The sequence below is a fragment of the Pipistrellus hanaki genome, assembly GCF_964339955.1.
Source record: "Pipistrellus hanaki genome assembly, chromosome: 10".
NCBI lineage: Eukaryota > Metazoa > Chordata > Mammalia > Chiroptera > Vespertilionidae > Pipistrellus > Pipistrellus hanaki.
In genome coordinates this window covers 22,114,967-22,140,456 of record NC_140512.1, presented here as the reverse complement: position 1 = coordinate 22,140,456, position 25,490 = coordinate 22,114,967, and the positions used below count along the sequence as shown (strand labels likewise).

General features: G+C 34.0%; 1 protein-coding gene across 6 annotated transcripts in view; it reads left to right on the top strand.

Moving 5' to 3' along the window:
- The window catches only part of PCLO (piccolo presynaptic cytomatrix protein), a 254,587-nt gene that overhangs the window by 164,831 nt on the left and 64,266 nt on the right, over positions 1-25,490 (top strand). For all 6 annotated transcript variants that reach the window (XM_084897067.1, XM_084897064.1, XM_084897066.1 and 3 more), the window contains exon 10: positions 5,825-5,950. In XM_084897067.1, coding sequence (XP_084753193.1) covers positions 5,825-5,950 — 126 coding nt within the window. The remainder of the gene's footprint in view (positions 1-5,824; positions 5,951-25,490) is intronic.

Below are 25,490 nucleotides of genomic sequence, written 5' to 3'. Positions count from 1 at the left end.
ATTTCTTCATTTGCTTAAAGAATTTTATCTGTGGTATAGATTAAAACATCTTTTCCCCCATTTTCTCATGAAGATTTTTATTTCTCTGTTTCCTATTAGAGGTCTCAAAAGCAAACCTCTCATCTGGCTCTCAGCTGCCAGTAGCTAAATGCACATATCATTCTCATTCTTCTTTGTGTATATACATAAAATGTGTGTGTATTTGTGTGTGTGTGTGTGTGTGTGTGTGTGTGTGTGTGTTGATAGATGGACAGATAGATAGATAGATAGATAGCCAGATAGCCAGATCCTTTGTAAAATATAATAGTAGTGAAAAGTATAAAGATTAATATAAAAGCCATCAAAATTTTACAATTTATATTTTCTTCTTCCCCATCCTGTTTTCTTTATACCATGTACACACACACTGATAGTTGAGAGTATATTGTAATGTAGTTTATATACATATTTTTAATATAGCACAAGTTGCCTGGTAAAGTCATTTTCCTGTTGTTATATCAAATATTCTTTACATACATATGTTTAATGGCTAGATTTTATTGTATAGATATTTACTTCAACCATTCCTCAATTGTTGGACATTATTTTGTCTTCTTCTTTTGACTATTATATACAATGCCACGATGAAAAGATGCTTCCAGAGTGTTGAATATTTCCTTAAAATATATTTCCAAAAGTAAAATTACTGAGTAAAAAGAAAGGGGTATTTCTGATGTTTCCTAGACATCTTTTCTTAGTGGATGAGTTCTGTCAATTTGCATTCCCAATCTAAGATTGTAGCTGATCATTTGCTGTTTATGTAGCAATGTAAAATGATGCAAACTTAAGAAAAATATATTACCTCACTTCAAAAACCAAATTTTAAAGTATCCTATCAAAAGCCGCATTTTAATAACATTTAATATCAAGCTGATATTTTATTCTGTATTTACTAGTTAATTGCCTCCTATCCAGTCAGACAATGAGGGAGAGGTTCTTCTCCAAGAGTAAGGTGATGGCCAAACAGCATCTGACGCCGGACAGATGAGATCGACAGCAGTCTGTTAGTCACGTATGTTCATAACAGAGGGAGCAGAGCAGGACAACCATGCAGGGTCCTGTGAGGACTGTGGTCAGGAACAAAGTAAACAACCAGAAATTTGAGAGAGTCTTGTTATTTCCTTTCAATGACCTCTCTACTTAATATGCAAGAGCATAGAGTACTGGTACTGGGGTTTTTTGTTTTGTTTTGCTATGTCACAGTGTACATAGGACCAAAGTTAGGACTGGGTCACAGTGGACTTGGAAGACAGAGAGTTGGAATTTAATTGAGTAGAGAGGATGGGCATTATTGAAACCATGGAAAGTATAACCTCTTTTGTAAAGGAATGTTTTTTAAAAATATATATTTTATTGATTATTTACAGAGAGGAAGGGAGGAGAGAATTAGAAACATTGATGAGAGAGAAATATCAATTCAGAATTAGAAACATTGATGAGAGAGAAATATCAATTCACCTGCCTCCTGCACACTACCCACTGAGGATGTGTCTGCAACCAAGGTACATGCCCTTGACCAGAATCTATCGAACTTGAGACCCTTCAGTCTGCAGGCCGATGCTCTATCCACTGAGCCAAACCAGTTAGGACGTGAACAAATGGTTTTTAAATTTTATTTTATTTTTTGTCTACTTCAAAGTTGAATTTTGAAAGAAGCTTAACCATAATGAAAAGAGGCACACAAGTTTGTTTTTTTTTAATAAATTTAATTTTCGTTGCTTAAGACTGCACTGCTATCCTCAAATGTGGCACATCAAATAAAGAGGAACTGAAGCAACAATGTGGCTTAGTTAAAGACGCACATGCTTGGCCTGAGTGGTTCAGTGGTTGAGCATGGACCTGTGAACCAGGAGGTCATGGTTTGATTCCTGGTCAGGGCACATGCCTGGGTCTCAAGAGGCAGCCAATCAATGGATTCTCTCTCATTATTAATGTGTTTCTCTCTCTCATTATTAATGTGTTTCTCCCTCTTCCTTCCTCTCTGAAATCAATTAAAAATATGCTTTTAAAAAGACCCACTTAATATTACTCCCGCATCATTTATGTGAACATTTCTGAGAAATTTTTGTTTTCATAGCAGATCAAGCCTCACACTAGGACCTTAAAACAATTATGTCATCTCTTCTGCTTCACATGGAAGACAAAGAAAACGTGTGTCACCTTGAGAACATGTGCCCTGAGACCCGAAATTACTACCTCCCCATTCAGGGTGGCTTTTTCTCTTTTATTTTTATTTTAACAATGTAATATGTGGTTCAGTTTTCATTATAAACCTCTCAGCTTATTTGTAGAAATAAACAAAGTATTGGGTCGGCAGCTAAGTAATTGCGGATTTTTTAAAGAAAATCAAAGACAATTTTTTCATGGAACTAAATAACTTTATTCTGTAATGTATTGCCCATTTTGATCAATGACCTTTTGCCATCTTTCAGGCAGCATCATAATCCCACGTTCAAAAAACTTCTGTTTTTTATTAGCAAAAAACTGAATCAGGTACGATTTGACATCATCATCATTATTGAAATTTTTACCATTCAAGGAGTTTTGTAAAGATCAAAACAAAAAGTAATCAGATGGTGCAAGGTCAGGACTATATGGTGGATGTGGCAAAACATCCCAACCAAGCTCCATTAATTTTTGCCGAGTGACCAAAGATGTGTGTGGCCTTGCATTGTCATGATGGAATACAACACCTTTTCTATTTGTCAATTTGGGCCGCTTTTCTTCAACTGCATTGTTTAATTTTGTTAGTTGTTCAATGTAGACATCAGAATTGATCGTTCGGTTGGGTGGTAAGAGTTCAAAGTAGACAATTCCTTTGTAATCCCACCAAACTGATAACAAAACCTTCTTTTGATGAATATCAGCTTTTGATGTTGTTTGAGTTGGTTCACCTGGCCTGCTCCACGATCTTTTCCGCTTGATATTGTTGTAAACAACCCATTTTTCATCGCCAGTTATCAGTCGTTTTAAAAATGGATCATTTTCATTACGTTTCTTTAGCAAATCGCAGCTGCTAATGCGTTGCGTTAACTGTGATTCTTTCAGTTCGTGAGGAACCCATGTATCGAGTTTTTGAACATAGCCAAGTTGTTTTAAGTGATTTTCAATGCATGTATGTGATACATGAAGCTTCTCTGCAATCTCACGTGTTGTACTGTGACAGTCCGAATTGATTATTGCTTTGATTAGGGTGTCATCAACTTCAACTGGACGACCAGAGCGTCTTTCATCTTTGAGTGAAAAATCACCAGAACGAAATTTGGCAAACCAATTTTGACACTGCCGTTCTTTTAAGGCTTCATCACCATAAACAGCACATAACTTTTTATGAGCTTGTGATGCGTTTTTCCTTTGCGGAAATAAAAAAGCAAAATATGACGAAAATGTTCCTTTTGATTTTCCATTTTTCAACGAACGCCAAACGAAAACTACAAAACAGATCAAAAAACTTTTTTTACTGATTAACAGCTGAATAGCCAACTATCAAATACAAAATGTGTTTTACATTTGTACTACGTCTGCAAACCTAAAAATTCAACTGAAGCCATATGTGTGTGAAACCCGCAATTACTTAGTTGCCGACCCAATATAAATCAATAGGAATGTAATAAGTGTCAGGTGGAATCTCTTCTAAAACCACAATTTCTTCCTGGTTAATTTTAATAAAAGCTTGCCTTTATTTCCCTCAGTAACAGAGAAAGTGTTTATTGTCAGGGCTAGTTCTACATTAACAGCTTAACTTCCGCAGACATCTGTCAGGATAAATGTTGCTTGCACAGTCATGTTCCTGCTAAGGACTTGACCTGATAGGCTTTGTTTCTAACTGAATAAGTTAACACACTTTTCTATGCACTCTTAATAAAATAAAATGAAAAGTATTAATTGATTCTCCGAGGAGAAGATGAAGGCATTCAAGATGTTTCACTTTGCCGAAACCGGTTTGGCTCAATGGATAAAGCGTCGGCTTGGGGGCTGAAAGGTCCCGGGTTCGATTCCGGTCAAGGGCATGTACCTTGGTTGCGGGCATATCCCCAGTGGGGGGTGTGCAAGAGGCAGCTGATCTGATGACTCTCTTTCATCGATGAATCTAACTCTCTATCTCTCTCCCTTCCTCTCTGTACAAAATCAATCATATATATTTTTTTAAAAAAAGATGTTTCACTTAGAGGAGAGGAAGATAGTGTTAATAGCAATGAACTTGAATGGTATAAATATAAAATGTATATGAATTGACTATGTGAAAACTGGCAATAAGAAATGAGATTCAATTAAAGAATAAGGATTTTCCTTGACCCTCTAGAATATTTTCTTGACAATTAGGGTGCTGAGCTAATATGTGCAGAAGAACAAGGATGTGGGAGTCAAGCAAGAAAATGGGCTCTCGTTAGCATTTTTATGTGCTGGACAACCGAGGCAAGCTCCTAACCTTCCTTGGCCTCAGCTTTTCTGTCCAGAAATGGTATGGATAGTACCCAACATGAAAAGTTGCAGAGAAAATTTAAAATATCTATATGCAATTCATATTTGTAATACAAATACTAAAATTAAAAAATGATTTAAAAATGTAAAACTAAAAAATAAAGCTAAAATTAATTCATCAATAGAAAAAAATAGAAGTACAAAACAAGCATAATCCAACTAATTAGTTATAGTTACAGATTAAGTTATACTGTATGTTTTGTGGGCTGCCTAAGCCAGAAATATATTATTTTTCTTTTCAGTCTTGACTGAGAGATGATGCCTTCCGACATTTTTTTTTAATATATCTTGGTAGTTTCTCCTTTTAATGGCCTGATTTCAATCTTTTCCATCACTCTCCTCTATACAACGGAGTGAGTAAACGAAGGGCTGGCTGTGCCCCTCCCAAACCCATCCTTTCTGATTCTCAACCAGGTGCACTGGCACTAATCAAACAAGGGACACATCGCTGAGTCACTCCCTTGGCGTGGGAGTGTGGACCCCACTCTAGCTTTCCCCATATATTGGATGTTACCTTGAGCAACTAACCTTGCAAAGCCTCATTGTCTTCATGTGTAAAATACAGGGTATTGCCTGAACGGTGTGGATCAGTAGTTGAGTGTTGCCAACCTATGAACCAGGAGGTCATAGTTTGATTCCTGGTCAGAGAACATGCCTGGGTATCCATCTCAATCCCCATTGAGGGGCATGCAGGAGGCAGGAGATCCATGATTCTGTCTCATTATTATCGTTTGTTTCTATCTCTCTCTCTCCCTCTCTGAAATCAATAAAAATAGATTTTTTAAAAATGCAGGATATTTTTTTGTTCTTATTTTAAGAATCAATGATGATAATGCATATGTTATGATCATGTTTGCACTTTGTCAGTTGTAATCATCTGTATATTTGGATTATGCAGTCTTAATCTATTATAGTCTTTGCTATCTTTATGTAAGCAAAATGCTCCTTAGTTTTATAAGTAAAGTGTATGCTCTGGAGTTTCTTATACTGGGAACATATTCATTTTTTTTTTTACAAAATAATTTGTTAATATGGACAAAGTCTTAGTATGTTACTGAAGATAGCTGAACTTAAAAAGTATTTGTTAATATCAGGTTAATTACTACAGCTCCTACAAAGATTTCAGAAAGTTCTATTTTATATAATGGAAATTTAAAATTTTCTTTTGTAATTGGTGTTCAGTTCCAATATCCATGTTCTAATTAACTTCTGTGCAGCAAAGCCGCTTTGCACCTTATAATTTGTGATAACTGTTTTCCCTCCTTAAATTGTTAATAATAATTTTTTTGCTTCTTCCATACAGGTAATGGATTAGGAATTAGAATTGTGGGTGGTAAAGAAATTCCTGGACACAGCGGAGAAATTGGAGCGTATATTGCCAAGATTCTTCCTGGGGGAAGTGCAGAACAGACAGGGAGACTTGCTGAAGGTAAGAATAAGAATGTCAAATAAAATATTTGAACTCACTAAATATGAAGCAATTTAATATGTAAATTTCCTATTTTTTTACTGTCTGGAAGGCCTTTTCTTATGTTTAATTTTAAAATTCTTATGTAACAATATAGAAGATATGTCCATAACTATATTCACTTTATGTTCAATTGCATTGTCCTTTTGGCAAGTGGTTTGCAATAGGAATATGTTGTTTAAGAAACAGAAATTAGTCAAGATTTTTACTGACTGCCACAATAGTATAAATAAAAGGTACTTTGGTTGTAGAGGTTGTTTCATAAATTATAAGAAAAATAATATTGAAATCAGGGCCATAAAAACATGATTTAGTATATGTTAAAGTCAAGGCAGCAAATTATGGACCACCCAAGTGCAAAAATCCACCTGTTGCTGTTTCTGTAAACATTGTTTTATTGGAGCTCAGCCAAAATCATTAATTTGCATGTTGATCATGGGTGTTTTCCCACTATAATAGCAGAACTGTATTCACAACAGAGATAGTAGGTCTACAAAGTCTAAATCATATACTCTTTGATCCTTTATGTAAAAAAATTGCCAACTCCTATGCTAGGTTCTGTCTACTTTAGATAACATTCAGCTTGTTATGTCATAATCATTTTAAAATAATGAACTCTATAGATGTACCTAATGTCCCATAAAATTTATATTTGATCAGTTTCTTTCACTAAAATATTACAGCTTGATTTTCAAAATGCACAATGATAATTTTCATTTGTTAATTAGATGATGCAGTCATTTGCATTTTCCAAACCATAGCACAGATAATAGTTTGGAAGTTTTCAATGATATTGTTTATAATGAACATTTTTTATCATAATGTAGCCTCAACCTATTCTTTTCTTTTTTCTCTAAATGAATTACTTACTTGAGAGTGGTTTTTGTCATTTTAGAGTTTAACAAGTTCTTGTTGCCTATTACTGTTTAAAATTTTAATTATGTTAACATCATTTACTGTAATTGTCTTTAGTGGAATGTATTGGAACACACCAAAAAGTTTCTGAATATTTTGACAGACTATTAGAATAAACACAAATTTGAGGAAATATTTATTCACCACGGTGTTCTGCTGGAAAGAGTCTGCACATCTTTTCCCAACTTCACATTCAGTGTCATTTGTTTTTTGTATGCTAGTTGGTTGTTAGAATGCCATTATACCAGGATATCATCAAATATGTAGCTATTCTAATGGTATTCATAAAGCAAAGAAAGTTAGAAGAGTTAGCCAGATAGTTAAATGGACTAGACTGTATGAATCAAGATAAAATAATTATGAGCAAATCACTTGGTCTGTATGAATTGTCTCTGACTGTCATCCTGTCATACCCAATGCTACTCTTTTGGTGTTGCTAGTTAAGATACAGAAACTGAGATTCATGTTTAAGGATGGTAATGCTCATATAGCATACTCCAGGAGAAATGAATATGCTATTTTATTTTAAAATAGAATTTGCAGCAATGAATATGCATGATATAATTTGAAAGAGATATGAGAATGACTTCAAGATAAAATTACCTTCTTTGTACTTACATGCCAGAAATTGGCAAGTGCTACAAATTGAGATGATTTTAAACAATTTCAATAAAGCATACTCTGATGAAGTAATGTTCCTTGTACTTGGTAGCTTATGTGGCCATTTAGGTTCATAGATTTAAATTAAAATGAGATACAATATAAACTTATTCAAGAGAAAAAATTGAAGTGCACCTTTGATTTTACAAACCAAGGACTGCCACTGATTAGAGTTCAGTTCTTGCATAACCTACACGCATAATTTTTTATTGATAATTTTTAGCTTTGCTTCATTCTTAGAAGATAGGTAATTTTTCTATTAGGTTTATGATATTATGTTTACTGACAAAAATAGAGCCTGACTTTGAAACATGAAATATTTTGAGGCATAACTTTGACATATAATAAATCATTTACTTTCTTCTTTTCATGTGTTCTGTGCCACCAGGCTGCGAGAAGGCCATCAGGCCAAATGTCTATCCATAAGCATTTACTGGGTTTAGACCAGTACACTTTCTTGTTAAATATGAATATATATCACAAAATAGTTTATAATATGTCTATATATTATAAACTTTTATGTGATACATATGCATATTAAAAACTATTACATGTGTAGTTATAGATATTCTTATATATAGTTGTGTGTGTGTGTATGTGTATATATATATATGTATATATAATTTATGTTTTGTCCATAATTATGTGTTTAATTTATACTTGATATATTTAGAGTCCTCAGGCTCAAAACTCTAATAGATTATTACAAAATTTCAAAGTAGTAGATTGGTTGAGGCACAACTCTGATTTTTGTGCTAGATGTGAGGAATTTCTATAATAATACCAATTTTTTATCAATGGATTTTGAAAAATTTCTCAAATACTTTTCATGACTGTTGATTTTTTAAAATTTATTATCAAAGGTAATAAAAATGGGTAAATTTCCACAGTATGGAGTTCATTCTTTTCTAAGAAAAAATTATATATATGAATAGATAGATGTTTGTGTTTTTGTGACTTAATTTGTCCATCTATATAATGAATGCCAGGTAGACATAAGGGTTGACTTGATCTCTTCTGAATATATCTTTCTGATTTTATGAATACAAAAGTATATAGACTGAGCCTTTATGATTCAATATTTTCTTCCAGCTGACTTAATACATGACTGACAATTGGGTGACTATAGAATTCATAGACTACATTTTTCTCCTCAAAACTATGAAGCTGTTGGTCATAAATAGTTTGAAGTCCCCTGTTTCTTATAAGTCTGGTCATTTCTCCTATAATAGGCTTTACAGACTCCTGACATGTTAATACTCTTGCAGTACTAAATTGCATAAACTCTATTAATTTTTGGACATCAAGAGTATTTTCCAATTTCCTCTAGCTTTCAATCTTCTGAATTTAAAACACATTGACCGATCATGTAGGTTTTCTGATGTTCATAAGTCAAATGTTATTCTCAAAGTACTCTCCTTATGTAACTAACATTAAATGGATAAGGAAAAAAAAAAATCCCAAGCATATTTTCTGAGTCACTCCTCTTGTTATTTTTTGAAAGGAAATTTTTACTCAACCTCTTTTTGAAAAATCTTTCTGAACAAGGCTGTCTGTCTAAAATAATTTAGGAGAATTTTGTGTTTCAGAATGCTGAGAATTAGCAATGATTATTACTCTACTCAATAAATTAGGCTACACTGGAGAAATTCATTTTAGAACATTCTTAAAAATAAAACCAGTCTTTCAGATTATAAAACAAACATTCCTAATATTTCTTAGTATGTCATCCCCTAAAATAAAAAATAAAAAAAAGACAAATCAAGAGTGTTCCATTAACCAAACTTTTCTGAACCAATCTTTTAAATTATCACAATCTGCAATGATTTTCTGAAGGAACTCAGGCAGTTAGGTTCTGGGGTGATCCTATCTACGATATCTTAAATTTTATTTTCCAGAAACATTTAGTAAACATTCTTAGTCAAATACTGGACAAAGAAGGATCTTTTCCTACCTATCTTTTTTTTTTTCCTTTTAATAGATAGAATCAGTTTTCTTCTATTGAGAAAATGAAGACAGAAGTTCTGGAGAATTAAACTATAAATCTAATTGAGTTCTAAATTGCTATTACTTGCTTTTTGCTTTAAGATAAAAAATTTTCTATTTTTGACTCTATTTATAATAGTGTCTGGGCTGTGAAATGTTCAATATTGGGGATTTAAATGGTATCTGATATCTTTTCATTTTATGATATGATATGATATTCAAAATATGGACTTTGTGTATTTACAGTTTGCCACTTCCATTTTAATTCCTTGAACAAATCATTATAAACTTTATTTGTATTATAGTATCAAAACAAATTCATTATACTTAACACTTTAGATAAAGGCCTCAAAAAATTAGATGCTTCCTCTGTAATAAACTTACTTTTCTCTAGACTCTCTCTGGTGAAAGTTACTTAATATCATTACAATTTTAGGAAGTTTTGAATTTATGACATGCTTGAAAAAATCCCATGTTCATTAATTCATATTACCCTGTATGTACTCCCATTTTTCTCAAATCTAAGTTCCAACCATCTCCAAATTTGGGGAGTCCGTAACACAATTTTCATCTCATGACAAGCACAAACTTTACTTTTTATCTGACTAAGACCCGGCTCAGTTCTTCCTGGTGCTCCATACCACGTTGTTCATATCTCTGCTGTATCCCTTAACGCTGAATTCTTTTGTTCTGCATATTCAATTTCCTACCATAATGCCTAATAAAACAAGATTGCAAGCAATATACATAGAAAGGAGTGATAAAGAATTCCTTTTCGCTTACAAGAATTGGGTGCTTATTAAGATGTCATTCCTCATAGGGTCATGTGAAGCAAATAAAATGATACACAGTCACACTCTATAATTTGTAAAGAGCCATGCACACTTAAGACAGCATTGATATTTGGAAATAACTTTTATTTTTCAAAAAAGATGCACAAAATGGAAGCTGTTTCCTCTGGATACAGGTTCTTAAAACTCTTAGTTTACCGCTCATTAACTTATATAACCTTTTAAAAAACTTTTTAAATTCAGATCTTGGGAATGGGGATAGGAATTTGGATTGTTACTGACAGGGAAAAACCCCTCCAATCTGGAAAATGCAGCAGCACTGTGCAGTGCAAAGTGTAAAAAGGGGGTTTTTCTCTGGCAGTTCTCTAGCCCAGAATCTCCCCGTCATTGTGTTTGCTGGGTGGTTGAGATAAAGTGAGGGGTACAAAACACAGGAATTTTAAATTAGAAATTAAAATATCTGTTTCCCCATGGACGCTTACAGTGGGATGGTGAGGGCCTGGGCTTGGGGAGTGTAGATGAGGGGCAAAGGGGACCTATGTAATGCTTTCAACAATAAAGATAAATAAATAATAAATAAGTAAATAGAATCTCAATTTCAACTCAAGGTAGTGTTATCGGAGAATTGTGTGGGATTGCCTTTCTCTGTTGCTAGAGGGAGTGGGGTTCTTGGGGTGCCATTGGAATAAGAATTTCCAGAGGCCTGCACAGGAAATGAGATGTGGTAGAAGCTTTATTTGTGTGGAATTATATCCATCTGTTTCTGGTTCATTTGCACTTAAATGGTGAGTGTGTTTTGCTCTCAGTGTTGTAGTTTTTACTGAAACAACTCAGAGGTTGATTTCTTCATTACATGGTAACCAAGAAAGTTAGGATATGATGTTTACTAGTTCATTAAAAGTGGATGTGATTTTCTTTAGTCTGAACCCCTCCCAGTCAGGAAAATTTGCCTTATAAGATTCACACAGCTTAATCACACTTTTCATCTCCTTGAGTGGGGCTGAGGGAGCTTTTTGGAATTTGTGGTTTAATGTATGAAATTTAACACTTAATCACTGACTTGTACTTTACATTACAAATGTTGAGTATACAAAAAAAGAAAAAGAAAAGAAAAGAAATTGGAGAGAATAATATGGCAAATAGCTATGTACCCAGCTTACTATATTGTCTGAATATTTTGCTGGGGTTTTTTCTTCTTCATATTTTTAGGAAAGATAAGTACTGCCCTAGCTGGTTTGGCTCAGTGGATAGAGTGTCAGCCTGTGGACTGAAGGGTCGCAGGTTCGATTCTGGCCAAGGGAACATGCCCAGGGTTACAGCTCCATCATCATTGATGTTTTTATCTCTCTCTCCTTCCTTTCTGAAATCAATAAAAATATATTAAAGAAAAGATAAGTACTTATAAATTGATTCTGAAGTCTCTTGTAATCACCTCACCTCTCCCAAACCTTTCTTTGTACCTCAGAATAAACCACTAGACTTAATTCTCTTACTTATCTTTACAGTTTTATGTATGTATTCATAAACTACATGAGCATTCGTTATGTTTGTTTATGAAATTTTGTTTATTCACTTTTTTATTTATGAAATTTTATACAAATATCTTGCCTCTTTTTTAGTTACATAATGTTTATGAGATTTATTCAAGTGGTATAAGCAGCTCTAGTTCATTTATTTTAGCTAAGGGGCAGAATTCTATTATTGCATGTCTCAACTACTGTTTAATTTAAACATTCTCTGCTTACTTTGGTTATATATGAGGATTTTTTTCTATATGCTACGCAAACAATACTATAATTAATTTTCAAAGTAGTCTCCTTGTTCACATATTCAGGAGTTTCTTGTATAAACAAGTTATATTTCTGAGTGAAGATAACTATCTTATTAGGTGATGTAGGAAATGTTGTGTGGTTTCTTCAACAATAGTTGGTGTTTCCAAATTGCTCCTCAAAGTGGTATATTATGTATTTTTACATTCGTAGTAAATTAGTGTTCTCGTGTTTCTCTGTGTCTCTGTTCCTTTTTCTCTACATTTGCTTTTTTAAAGATAATGTGCCATGGTATACTATTGTCATTTTACTTCCCTTCCCTTCAGTAATGTTGAATATGACACTATTTTATTACTCTTGTTACCTCTTGTGTTTCCTCAGCTGTGATTTGCTGTTTCTTTTGCCTATTTTTTTTTAAAATAGGTTTTTACAAATGATTGTTTATGTATCTTAAATTGAATTTAGGGAATCTTTATATATAGTGAACATAATCCTTTGTCAGGTATGTAGGCTGTAAATACCTTCTTCCAGTAGGTGGCTTGTATATTTAATTCCTGATTTGGTTTTGTTTTACAGAAGTTGAAAGTTTTTGTAGTCAAATTTTTCATTTTGTTTCCATTAAGATTTATAAATATATCATTTAAGAAGTTCTTCTTATCCTAAAGTCTTTAAAATACTTATGAGTTCTTTGTTCTAGCCTGCTGGTCTGTTTGTATATCTTTATATCATTGTAAAAATGTTTTAATTCTACCTTTATATTAAGTTTTGACAGATAGTAGGTGTCTTTACCATAATCCTTTTTTTTTTTTAATTCATTTTGAGACAATATTGACCTTTGGTATTGCATGTACATTCCAGAATCAGCTTGTCAACTTTCATGAAAATCTCTGTTGAAGTTTGATGATGATTATATTGAAGATATAGATTAATTTGGAAAATAAAGATTTTATATTGAGTCATGTCTATTTTAGTTTTCAGTGGGTTCATAATGCTGGACCTTTGTTCAACCTAAAGATATAATCATTGCATTCTGAATCAATACAATCAAGTTAGAACATTAAAAACACAAACGCATAGCAATTATTGTTTAATAATTATCATTTTACAACTTATAACATATCTATAGAAAAAGCAAGTAGAAAATATAAAGAAAATAAAATTTTGTTTAGGAAATATAATGGGCCAAACCTAATCATTTATGTGTTTTTCTTTGACTATTTTTTTTTTATTTAATTACTGGGTTTCTTGAACTTATTCTCTAAATTATGTTTTCCTGTATTGTGTATCATGATATCATAATTGTGAAATATTTTAAGGGCATGATACATTTTTTTAAAAAAAATTAGAAGTCATTGAGGGTCAGGTGGAGCCTCTTTGTTGAAGAGACACATGGACTTCTGGCCTGGTCCACTATTTATTGACTTGAATACACATTTGCCCTTCAGCAATGCATACAGGCAGATCAAAGCTAAATAGAGTCAAGCCTGGTTAGTACTTGGATGGGACATGATACTTCAAAAAATTTTATAACAATAAATGTGTAAGAACTAAACATCGGTTAGCCAATGAACCAGAAAACAATTATTTGTTTATATTGATAGGTTGTCCAACTGGAAGTTACTTTAATAAAGTACTGTGAAGATAACATATTTATATTATTGGTAGTATTGGTTATTAAATCAAATTTGTTTGGAAAATTTTTAGAAAGCTGTTTGGTGCTAAAATAGGAATGTAGTGTTGCGATCTGAATGTAGTTTCAAGAACTTCTTAATGAATAAGTGGGAATATAGGCGAGCAGAGTTAAAACCAATGATATCCAGTGTTTGCTTGTGGATTTAGCCAGACGTATATGGAAAGTTAGGTTCTCACGGGCAATCAGGGATATAAAGAAGTGAGTTCATATTTGTTTGTCCATATGCTGTTCTGTGAGGAAATGTGCCTGTATTGTTAATTCTACCTCATGGATATGTTTAAATTTGTTGTTTCAATGTAGGTGATATTGGTCCAGCTAGCTAACTCTTATTAAAGATGAAGTTGACATGGTTTCGGGCAAGAAATCATAGTTGGATTTTTGGTTGAGAATCCGTGTTGGAATGAAGGTGAGGTTAGCTGTCTTTAAAGTGTCGTTTTGGCTTTAGAAGTTGGCCTCTGGGGCTCCCTGTCATGAAGACGTCTACAGTAGAAGAGCTAATTCCAGGAGTTTTACTGGAAGACACACTGCTGTGTAACTGAAGGGAGATGTTCCTAGGCAAGAAAGTCTCTATTTCTGCTTATGCTTTTTTGGCATATGTTACAGATGGCATGGCAGAGATCAAGGTTGGCGATCAAGAAACACACCACACAGATGAGTGAGCTTCCTTGTTCTTGTCCCAGGGGGATAACCAGGTACGGATTGGTAATTAGCATGAGATTCCTCACAGCTCCCGCAAGTTGGTGTGTTAGGTACACGTGACACAGAGCATACTTTATGTTAATACAAATGTTTTCTAATGAATATTTAGGTTAACTATTTTTGGGGAGAAAATATAAAATTTGGGTACCTGGACTTATAGGTTGCAATATATTATTTTTAGGATGCAGTGATCATGCTTACTTTGTCTCAGGATATTAATGATTAGCTATATTGCCAAGACAAATATTTATTTTGAAATTTATCAGAAGAAAAGTATGTTTGAGTTATAATATTTCTGATAAGAACAGAAAGAAAACTGAATAATTGAGCTGATTTACACATTTTTAGTATGTGTAATACTCTAAACTTTCATTTTATTTTATTTTTTTATCAAGAAGGGTGACATACCTTGAAATATTAATGTGTTCTAGTGATACTGATTTTGTACTTAAATCTCTGGATTTCTCTAATCAATAAGCCATAGAACAAGCTTCGTTTTGTTTGTGGGTGAATGTGGAATGCTTATTTTTGAAGCAAGAGTGCTGAACACTCTAATGTCCATACCAAATCTCCAACTGCCAATGCTACATCATCTCTGATATATAGAGAAAGTGTTTTGAAAGTCTGGTGTATCAATATCAAGATTTAAATTCAGCTCTGGCACTTAATGTCTGGTTAGCTAGTTTAATTTTTGGTATCTTGGTGTTCTCCTTAGAAAATTGGGATAATAATAGTCTTTGCAAAGTTGTTATCAAAGAATTAGAAATGATGTTTCAGAAACATTATTATGATGTTTCATGTAAGTGGTGAGAATACAGTGCTTATCTTCACTTTGGAGGTCTTTGATGGTGAGAACATTTGCTATACTAAGCTTGAATTCTGTGTCCCCCATATCTGTACACGGTTGGATAACTGACCATGGCCATGTCTGCATTCTGAACTACAGACATATAGGTTATTTATCATGGAAACAACACTAAACTTGGAATTGGAAGACTCTGAATCAATGCCATTTTCATGACTTTAGGCAAGTTACATATGTTTCTGAAACTCCTTTTGTGTCATCTGTACAATTAAGAGGTTTCAGCCTATCTCCCCTGTCTTTCAGGGTGAACAGTGAGTGTGAAAGATGCTGGTGTATTGTGTGTGCTTTGTTAAGTATACAGCACTAACATAGCTACAGGAGCTATTTTTGTTGAGGAGAGAGATTTTCATAGATGACTATTAATCCTATAGATTTTAGGCTTTCTGTAAGGCAATACCAGAGGTATCTGCTATAATGGAATATTATTTAAAATATCAGACATAAGTATTGATAAATAAAAAATAGGTGAAAATGCCTGAAGTGACTAAGCCATTTATCATATAACTGTATGACCTCCTCACTGTAAAACTATAGTTTTGGCTAATCTTTAAAAATGTTTCTAGGGTCTTTGACCCTACCTCAGTGCTGCGTAGGCTCTCACAGCCTCTCCCTAGGTTTCCTCCAAAGGACTACCTCAGGGATTCCTTATTAAGTGTCAGAGGCCTCTGGAGAAAGGTCCATTTCAGCGATTGTAGAGTCAGAGCCAGAGGGGCAGCAGGGCAGTGGGTGGGATGCTTCCCTTTCACAAACAAACAAACAAACAAACAAATAAATAATGTTTCCAAACTTCTTTTTCTTAGCAATATCTTAATCAGTAAATCTCATGCTCTGATTAAAACCTGTGGGCATGCATACAATTGAATATCTGTTCATGTAATTTCCATGGTCTGTTAGTCACTGAAAATCTATCAGTGAACAGAATCATAGCATAGATGCCAGATGTCTGGCTCCCAGTGTCTGGACCAATCTTTCTCATCAGTTCGTTTTGTGTGTGACTTTTGAAAAATCACAGAAACTCATTGGGTCTTCAGTGTTAAATGTGAATGATCCTCCACAAGACCTTCCATAATGTATACTTAGGAGCCACTTCACTGATGAGGGTTGTGGGAAAGAGATTAAGTCTTGAAAAGAAACATATATGGTTAAGGTTTAGAAGGGGGAGATGAGAGAATGGTACCTGAGGCACCATAAGCTGGGTGTGTTACATGATGGAAATTCAATCACTGGAGGTAAGAATTTGAGGTTAATTAGATGGGATTAATAAAAAGAAGAAGAAAGATCGGAATGGATAAATTGTGACACTAATAGAGCTTAAGTCTCAGGTCTTCTCCATCAATTGTTCTCTCTCCTTACGGAAGTTTCTAAGAAATATGTGATGTTTGTGGTGCTAATCAGATTTTTAAGATTTATAATTTTTTTATGTTTTATTTTGTCCTTTTAATGAATATTCACTTGTATCTAATATTATGTCTATACTTTTAGATTTTTTATTTTTATTTTTTATTTTTTTACAATTGCTTAAGCTTCGGGCCTTACACAACTTGAATTCATCCCTGTAGTGGATGTCATTTCTTATTGGAAAAAGACATTGAGGTTCTGACAGCAGAATTATAGTTATTGGTGTGCAGTGATAGATTGGTGTGGAGTAGATGTAAGATTATTAGGAATACTGGAAATGATAAAGACTGCAAATGGATCAAAACACTTATTTGGTAGCCTGCCTGGTGTTGCTCAGTGGTTGAACATCAACCTATGAACCAAGAAGTCATGGCTCATTTCCTGGTCAGGACATATGCCTGGGTTGCAGGCTCTATCCCCAGTGTGGGGCATGCAGGATCAATGATTCTCTCTTATCAGTGATGTTTCTATCTCTCTCTCCCTCTTCTTTCCACTCTAAAATTGATAAAAGATATATTTTGAAAAATCACATTTATTAAGTAACTATTCAGAAAACATTTATTCTCTATAAGTATATCCTAGAAATGATCCTATCTAATAAAAGAGTAATATGCTGTTTGATTATCATTCCAAGACACAAGATGGCTGCCCTCATGTGGATACAAGATGACTGCCACAAGATAGCCTGCAGGGGAGGGCAGTTGTGGGCAGTTAGGCATGACCAGGCCAGCAAAGGAGGGCAGTTGGGGGTGACCAGGCCTGCATTGGATGGCAGTTGGGGGGACCAGGCCTGCAGGGTAGAGCAGTTGGGGGGAACCAGGCCTTCAGGAGAAGGCATTTGTGGGGACCAAGCCTGCAGCGGAGGATAGTTAGGAGTGACCAAACTGGCAGGGGAGGGCAGTTAGGGGTGATCAGGCTGGCAGGGGAGTGCAGTTAGGGGCAATTGGGCCGGCTGACGACAGTTAGGCCTCGATCAGGCTGGCAGGGGAGTGGTTAGGGGTGATCAGGCTGGCAGGCAGAAGTGCTTAGGGGAATCAGGCAGAGAAAGGTGAAAGGTTGGTAGACAGCAGTCCCTGATTGTGAGAAGGATGTCTGAGATTGGAGAGGGTGCAGGCTGGGCTGAGGGACACCACCCAGTGCACTAATTTCATGCACTAGGCCTCTAGTATAGAATAATAGGATTATATATTATATTGAAGGTGCCTTCAGGATAGAAATGCAGAAGATAGATGTTCTTTAAGCCATCTACACTAATAAAAGAGTAAGATGTAAACTGACTGTACCTTTATGACACCTACCAGCCAATCAGGAGTGAGTATGCAAATTAAGCCAACAAAGACGGTGGGTTAATTTGCATACGCAGGCACAGAGTGGCCAGGGACAGGGACAGAATGGGATACTTGCGTCATTGCCATGGCAATGATGCAGGTATTCCACACCCGCCCCAGCCACTCTGGGCCTCTGTGCAGCATGGGAAGGCAGAAAGGCGGCTCCACGCCAGAGTGAAGGTGGTGCCAGCAGCCAGGGGAAGGATGATCCATTCTTGCATGAATCTTCATGCATTGGGCCTCTAGCCTATAATAATTATATAGTATCTTTGAATAAAAAATAAACAAAATATAAAAACTTAACTTTTTATGCACAGCAATTGACCAAGTTGTAATATTTCCAGTGATAATTTCTTGGGTTATGATAAAAATAATTCCATCTCCTTTGTCAAAATAATTATTTTCTTTTCTTATATTATAGATAAGTATATTTGAATTTTATTTTTGTTCCTAGATTTTGATTGGGAGATTATATAACTGTGTCAGAAATATAATTTCTTTTTGTCTGATTTTATACATGATTTAAAGTTATACCTCAATAATCAAGGCAAAATTCTGCATATTTTATTTGTCAGATAATCTAATAAAATTGAATTTTATATCATCCTTATATATGTGCTCAATGAAAATTATGATGATGGTTTTGCCATTAGTTCAGGTAGCTCCTGCATTTATTAGGAAACAGTTTTCCTAGTATAAAGTATATTTTAGGTTAAAATGTATTTTCTTTATAGTAGGATTCATTTAAATAACATTAAAAATGGATCAGTACAGAATGCATGAATATCAAAAAAGGTTAAGAACATAAAGGTAAAGTCTTTAATGATTCACTAGGGATACTTAAAGCAGAGGAGGCAGTAGTTAAGCATTTCTCATACACAGTTTGTGACTTATCTTAGCTTCCTATGGCTATGCAGTTAACTATGAATCTCTTTCTAATCATAAGAGCATTTTTGGATTAGTCTGTTACTGTTAACTGTTCATGATATTCTTCAGATCTGATGGAATTAATTGGTTAACATCAATAGAAAAATTCATTTGGTGTTTGTTATTTTTTAAGCCTCGCCTGAGGATGTTTCTCTATTGATTTTTAGAGAGATTAAAAAAAGAGATGGAAAGAAAGAGAGAAATATCAATGTGATAGAAACACATAGACTGGTTGCCTCCTGCATGCCCCTGACGAGGGCCCAATCCAGGGAGGAGCCTGCAACTAAAACATGTGCTCTTAACCAAATGGAACCTGGGATCCTTGGGTCTGCAGACCAATGCTCTACCCACTGAGCAAAACTAGCTAAGGCCATTCTGAATAGTTTAAAAAATAGATTGGGAAATTAAACTAAGAAAAGCTTATAAGTTTATGAACTGTAATCTATTTTGGATTAGATGATTACATACCTATCATTAGATAACTTAGTTACATTATTTTCTTGGGATCAATAAAATTTTACTGATCTACCCATACCCATTCTCCTGACTCATTCAGCACATTATGTTTCAGTCTGTTTTAAATAACATATCTAATTCTAAACATCATAAACTACAGCCAAGGAGTGACTTTAACATCTTTTCCAATCCTTTCAGAAAATTTTGGAGTGGAATACGAGATTATTTTAATGGTAATACCAATTACAAACAGAATCCTATCATGATAAAATTTCTCAAGGTCAACCACAAATATAGCTAATTATATTCCCATATTTACCTTAGCTGTTCAAAAACCATGAATTTGTAAGAGCCATACTGGAGGGCAAGAAATACATAACTTTTCCCCCATGTAACTCCAGTGTAATCAGTTTCAATCATTCTCTCAAGTAATGGTGAGAAATTGAATAATTTGCTGTTTCCTGCCCCACAAGTTCTAGGGAAATTCCCGGTGAAGGAATTAAAAACTCTAGGACCCTGGGGGTTGATTTTTGTCCATTGATTCACACCACAAAGGGAGGAACGCCCAAGCCAGCAAAATTCTTGAGAGTGGGTGGCTCCCTTAACTGTGACCAATTTTTTCAAATTTAATAAATCTTTATTGTTCAGATTATTATAATTGTTTTTCCTTTCACCCCCATAGCTCCCCTTCACCCAGTTCCTACCCCACCCTCTGCACTTACCTCCCCGACACTGTCCTCATCCATAGGTGTACGATTTTGTCCAGTCTCTTCCCACACACCCCAAACCCTTTTCCCCCTGAGAGTTGTCAGGCCACTCCCTTTCTATACCCCTGATTCTATTATATTCACCAGATTATTCTGTTCCTCGGATTTTTAATTCACTTGATTTTTAGGTTCACTTATTGATAGATATGTATTTGTTGTTCATAATTTTTATCTTTACCTTTTTCTCCTTCTTCTCCTTCTTAAAGAATACCTTTCAGCATTTCATATAATACTGGTTTGGTTGTGATAAACTCCTTTAGCTTTTTCTTATCTGTGAAGCTCTTTATCTGACCTTCAATTCTGAATCTTAACTTTGCTGGGCAGAGTAATCTTGGTTGTAGATTCTTGCTATTCATCATTTTGAATATTTCTTGCCACTCCCTTCTGGCCTGCATGGTTTCTGTTGAGAAATCAGCTGACAATCATGTAGGTGCTCCCTTGTAGGTAACTAACTGCTTTTCTCTTGCTGCTTTTAATGTTCTCTCTTTGTCTTTTGCTCTTGGCATTTTAATTATGATGTGTCGCAGTGTGATCCTCTTTGGATTCCTTTTGTTTGGGTTTCTGTGCACTTCCTGGACTTGTAAGTCTATTTCTTTCACAAGATGGGGACATTTTTTTGTCATTATTTCTTCAAATATATTTTCAATATCTTGCTTTCTCTCTTTTTCTGGCACCCCCATAATTCTGATGTTGGTACACTTAAAGTTGTCCCAGAGGGATCTCCCCTACCCCGCATGAATTTCATGCACCAGGCCTCTAGTAATAATGACTGTGACAGAAATGGCAATATTATAAGATTCACTATTCAACCAGATAGTTTCCAACCTTAAGATTTTATACTTATAAATGAGTTCCCTCAGGGGGGAAAATATATATAAAGTGCTAACTTGTGTCTATATATATTTAAGTTTTAAATGTGTTATTGTATTATTTTTTTTTCTTTACTGAAGATTTCCTCCTTCCATACCTTTTTCCTTTCATTCTTTCCTTTTTTCTACCCATCATTCCTTCTTTCCCTTTTTTCATGTTAATGTATAATAGGTTAAAATTGTGAAATATAGAAAATATAATTTTAAAAAATAATAAAGCCAGGCTTGTTTGGCTCAGCAGTTGAGCATCGACCTATGAACCACCAGGTTACGGTTCGATTCCTGATCAGGGCACAGGCCTGGGTTGCAGGCTAGATCCCCAGTGTGGAGTGCGTAGGAGGCAGCCGATCAATGATTCTCTTTCATCATTGATGTTTCTATCTTTCCCTCTTCTCTCGGGAATCAATAAAACATGTATTAAAAAATAAAATAATAATAAAATCTATCTATGTATATATTTCTCTTCTATTAACACTGCATAACTGGAAAATGAATGAATAATTAGCATAACAGATGTGGACAACATATTGGACTCCTGAAACTCATTTGCAAGATTTGCTCACTATTTAGAAAGTCAGGGCATTGACTAGTTCAGCTGAAATTTTGCTGCTGCTGCTAGTTTATAAAGGACTCTAGGGAGTGTATGTCCAAAATTAGTATATTAATCTGTAGTCATGGTTAATAATATCAGTGGAGAAAAAGTATTAATTGTTTGTTTTTTGTTTTTACCCCAGCTGCTTCACCTTCTCATTTTATAGTACCTACATTGGTTCATGTAAGGTCTCCTCGTGTGTGTGTGTGTGTGTGTGTGTGTGTGTGTGTGTCTGTTGTTTATTCAGTCATCTATTAACTCATTTCTTTGTTATCTCATTTTCTTTTCCAATTCCCTTCTTTCTTCCATAAGCAACTATTATAATTTATGTGACATATTTATTTGTAAAATGTGTAATGTTAACTTGTGTCAATATTATTTTTATGTATATAAATGTCTTTGCCCTATAGATCGGATCCTGTTTCTCACTAGTCTTTACTTGGCAAATGATTTTAAGATGGTTTCACCTTTTGACCTCAACACTTATTATGTCTGTTTCCTGCAAATTCTGTGGAGTGATTACATTGTAAGCATTTCTCCCTCTCATTGTCCATTTCTCCTGAAACTTCCACCTCACACAAATAGATACTCAAGAAAATTTCCAAGTCATAGGGTGTACATGTGCTTAATTTAACAATGTTGTACTGCATTGCCCTCCAGAGTGGTTGCACTTATCTGCATCTCAATCAAAATAAATAGTAAATAAACAGTTGTTATATTTTTTATATTGATATAGTCTTTTCACATCATAGAATGGTGATGAAGTTGAAAAACCACCTACCAAGTATATTTCCCTTGAACTCCCATATTCCCACACATGGTATTTTCTGGCTTCCAATCTTTTTGAATGATGATAGTTAAGTAACATGTCATTATTGCTCTAATTTGTACTTTCTAATTACTAATGAGTATGGGTCTTTTTTCATATATTTTTAACACTTTTGAATTTTCTGTGAATCATCTTTATTTTACTAATTGCTGAGATATTTTTGTTTTTTTCTAGTGGAGTGTATTTTATTACCTTATATGACAGCATAAGATATTAGCATATAACAGCATAAAGATCATCATTATAAAGGTGATGAATTGTGTATTACCTGCCACATACAAGGAACTGAAAAAATATCTTTGAAATAAATAAATAAGTCTTGAGCTTTTGTGTAATATATGAGTAGATGTACAATAACCTATAAAATTTTGACTATTAATTCAGTAATTTTAATATATAGATGTTTTTGAAGTAATGGCCAATATTAAATATGGATAAAGAAATAACAGACATGAAATTTTGTGTTATAAAGATATGAATAGCTTTTGGAAGTTTGAGGAACATATAAAATTAAGTAATCCCATAAAATATGAAAACACATTTGAGAATCTTTTATGTCGATTGATTTTTTTAAATTCAAAAATCAACTCATTATTATAATTTTAAATGTTGATAACCTTTTAAATATAAGATTTTGAACACTAAGTCCTATTATCACTGTTGCACATTTGGCAAAAAATTTAGATTAGTTTTCCTAATAGAAACTATTAGAATAGGTACTTTATAGGAATATAATTGAAGAATTATGTGAACACTCTCAAACTTGAACAATTGTTTAACATACATGTTGATAAAATTTAAATACTATAAAAATGTAATTATTTGCTCAAAATGCTAAGTAATATATTTAACCACTTATGTGTACACTATCTTCCAGGAATTCTTTCTTAAAGTCAGAGTAAAAAGTTATATGAAGTTTGAATATGCTTACATTCAAATCAATTAAATGGTAAAATATTACTTTGGGTGAGCTATATTTCCATGTAGTATAATCATTTTCAACAAATTTTTGCATGCATTTTACAATAGAATTTTACAATTAACCTATTTTTTCTAAATTAAAATGTATTTGATGTCACATGATACTTAATTCGCAAACTGTTAAAACCATCTTATGAATTGATAAGGAGTTACTTGTATATTCACTTGGTTATTATAGTGTGGCTTTGTAGAATTTGAGGGAAGTTGGAGTGGCAATGCAAAGAGGAAGTGTTAACTAAGTGACTCTGTTCAAGTAGTCACTTTCCCTGTATTATCTGATACTCACCATTGGAACCAAGAATAAGGATAAAAGAACTGGAAAAATCTTTGAACTATAGTATTGGACCATCTCTGGTGGGAAACTGAGTGAATGGAAAAGTTTAGCAGAGCATATTATATAGTTCATGATCTCAGAAAAATACCTAGGCAAGACCCTAGTTTTCTGTATATTTTTTTCCAGCAATGTTATTAATGATTCTAAACAGTTTTTTAAACCTGGAAGTATTTTTTATTTCACTGGATAATTATGTTCTGTAAATTTGCACTGTTATTTTTTTTTTTTTTTTGAGATGTAAAAAATAAACAGGTAAATCCAACAGAAGTAGCATCAGGATTATGCAGCTGTTTCTTTTCATAGAATATGCTCTGCAGAAAAGTGACAATGCAATTTCTGGATTACAACACCATTAATTTGTTTCCATTCAAAATCATCTGTCATAAATAACTCTTACTCCTGAGGGGGGGAGGGGAGTGTGTTTTTCCTCTTTCAGTTCTAATTTTTTCTTTAGTGGGGTCACCACTGTCTTTTATGTTATTTTCTCATTTTATGTGTACAACAGCCTGGGATTGTTGAAATAAACCTAAGGTCCATCTGAAGATAAAGTTTTCTTGGAGTAAGTTATGGAAAAGTTGTTTTTGTTTGTGTAATTGTGGGAATTTTTATATACTTCTTTTGCCACTTCACCAAAAACATTTCCCTTACTTGCTTGCAACTGGCAATATGCTTTTCAATGTATGTCAAAATCATTAAAAATGTTAAAGACGCAATCATGCCATGTTTAGCATTTCCCATTGAAATCAATGTTAAGCAATAGGTAATTTCACATAGGCATCTGTGAAGCACATTGAAATGTAATTTATCAATAAGTGTTTATTTTTATTTCATTATAGCCTAGTATGACATACATTTTTTCTCAGGTAAATCTGGTAGCCTTCATAAATATGTCGGCACTATAACTTTGGATTGTTTTATCTAATTTATACCCAGCTCACATAGCCACATATTCGGACCAACTGATTTGTGCCAAGTATTTGTCCCTAGATTTTTTGACAGCTCATATTAAATGGACCAAAGAAATTAAAATGTTGAAATATTATATGGAACTACTTTCTTTGTATGAAATTTTTTTCCAATAACTAGTCTAGCAGAGGACCCAGTGCAAAATGAAAATGTAGAAGACTTTGTTCAAACATCATTGAGACTTTCAAAATGGCAATGGCAAGTATTGAACCAAGCAGAGGACCTTCTGAGCACAGGGCCTTGCACTCCTTACTGCACAGGCAATACGCACTCACATGAAGTTGCTCTCTTATTAGCATTTCTGCTGCTTCTAGTCAGGAATATCTTGCAGGCAATGAAGAAAAGACACAACGTGGAAATCAGTTTATCTGAGCCAAGTTGAAAGGGAGCTTAAGGGGAACTTCACAGCAAAATCCTAATGGCTTTCTTCTGCCCCTCCCATTCCACGATAGACTATGGAACTTGACACGTTTCTAGTTGCTTGCTCCCCATGAAAGAGTTACATTGGTGGTCACAGTTATTTTTTATCGGGCACAAAATTGGTCTAAGAAGTATTCATCCAATAATGTTTTCTTTATAGCAGTGTGAACAAACATGCATGTGTTTGATAGCATTTAATAGGTTTCCAAAAAACGGCATTTTTGCATGTTGTGTTAGATACATTTTATGTGTTCAG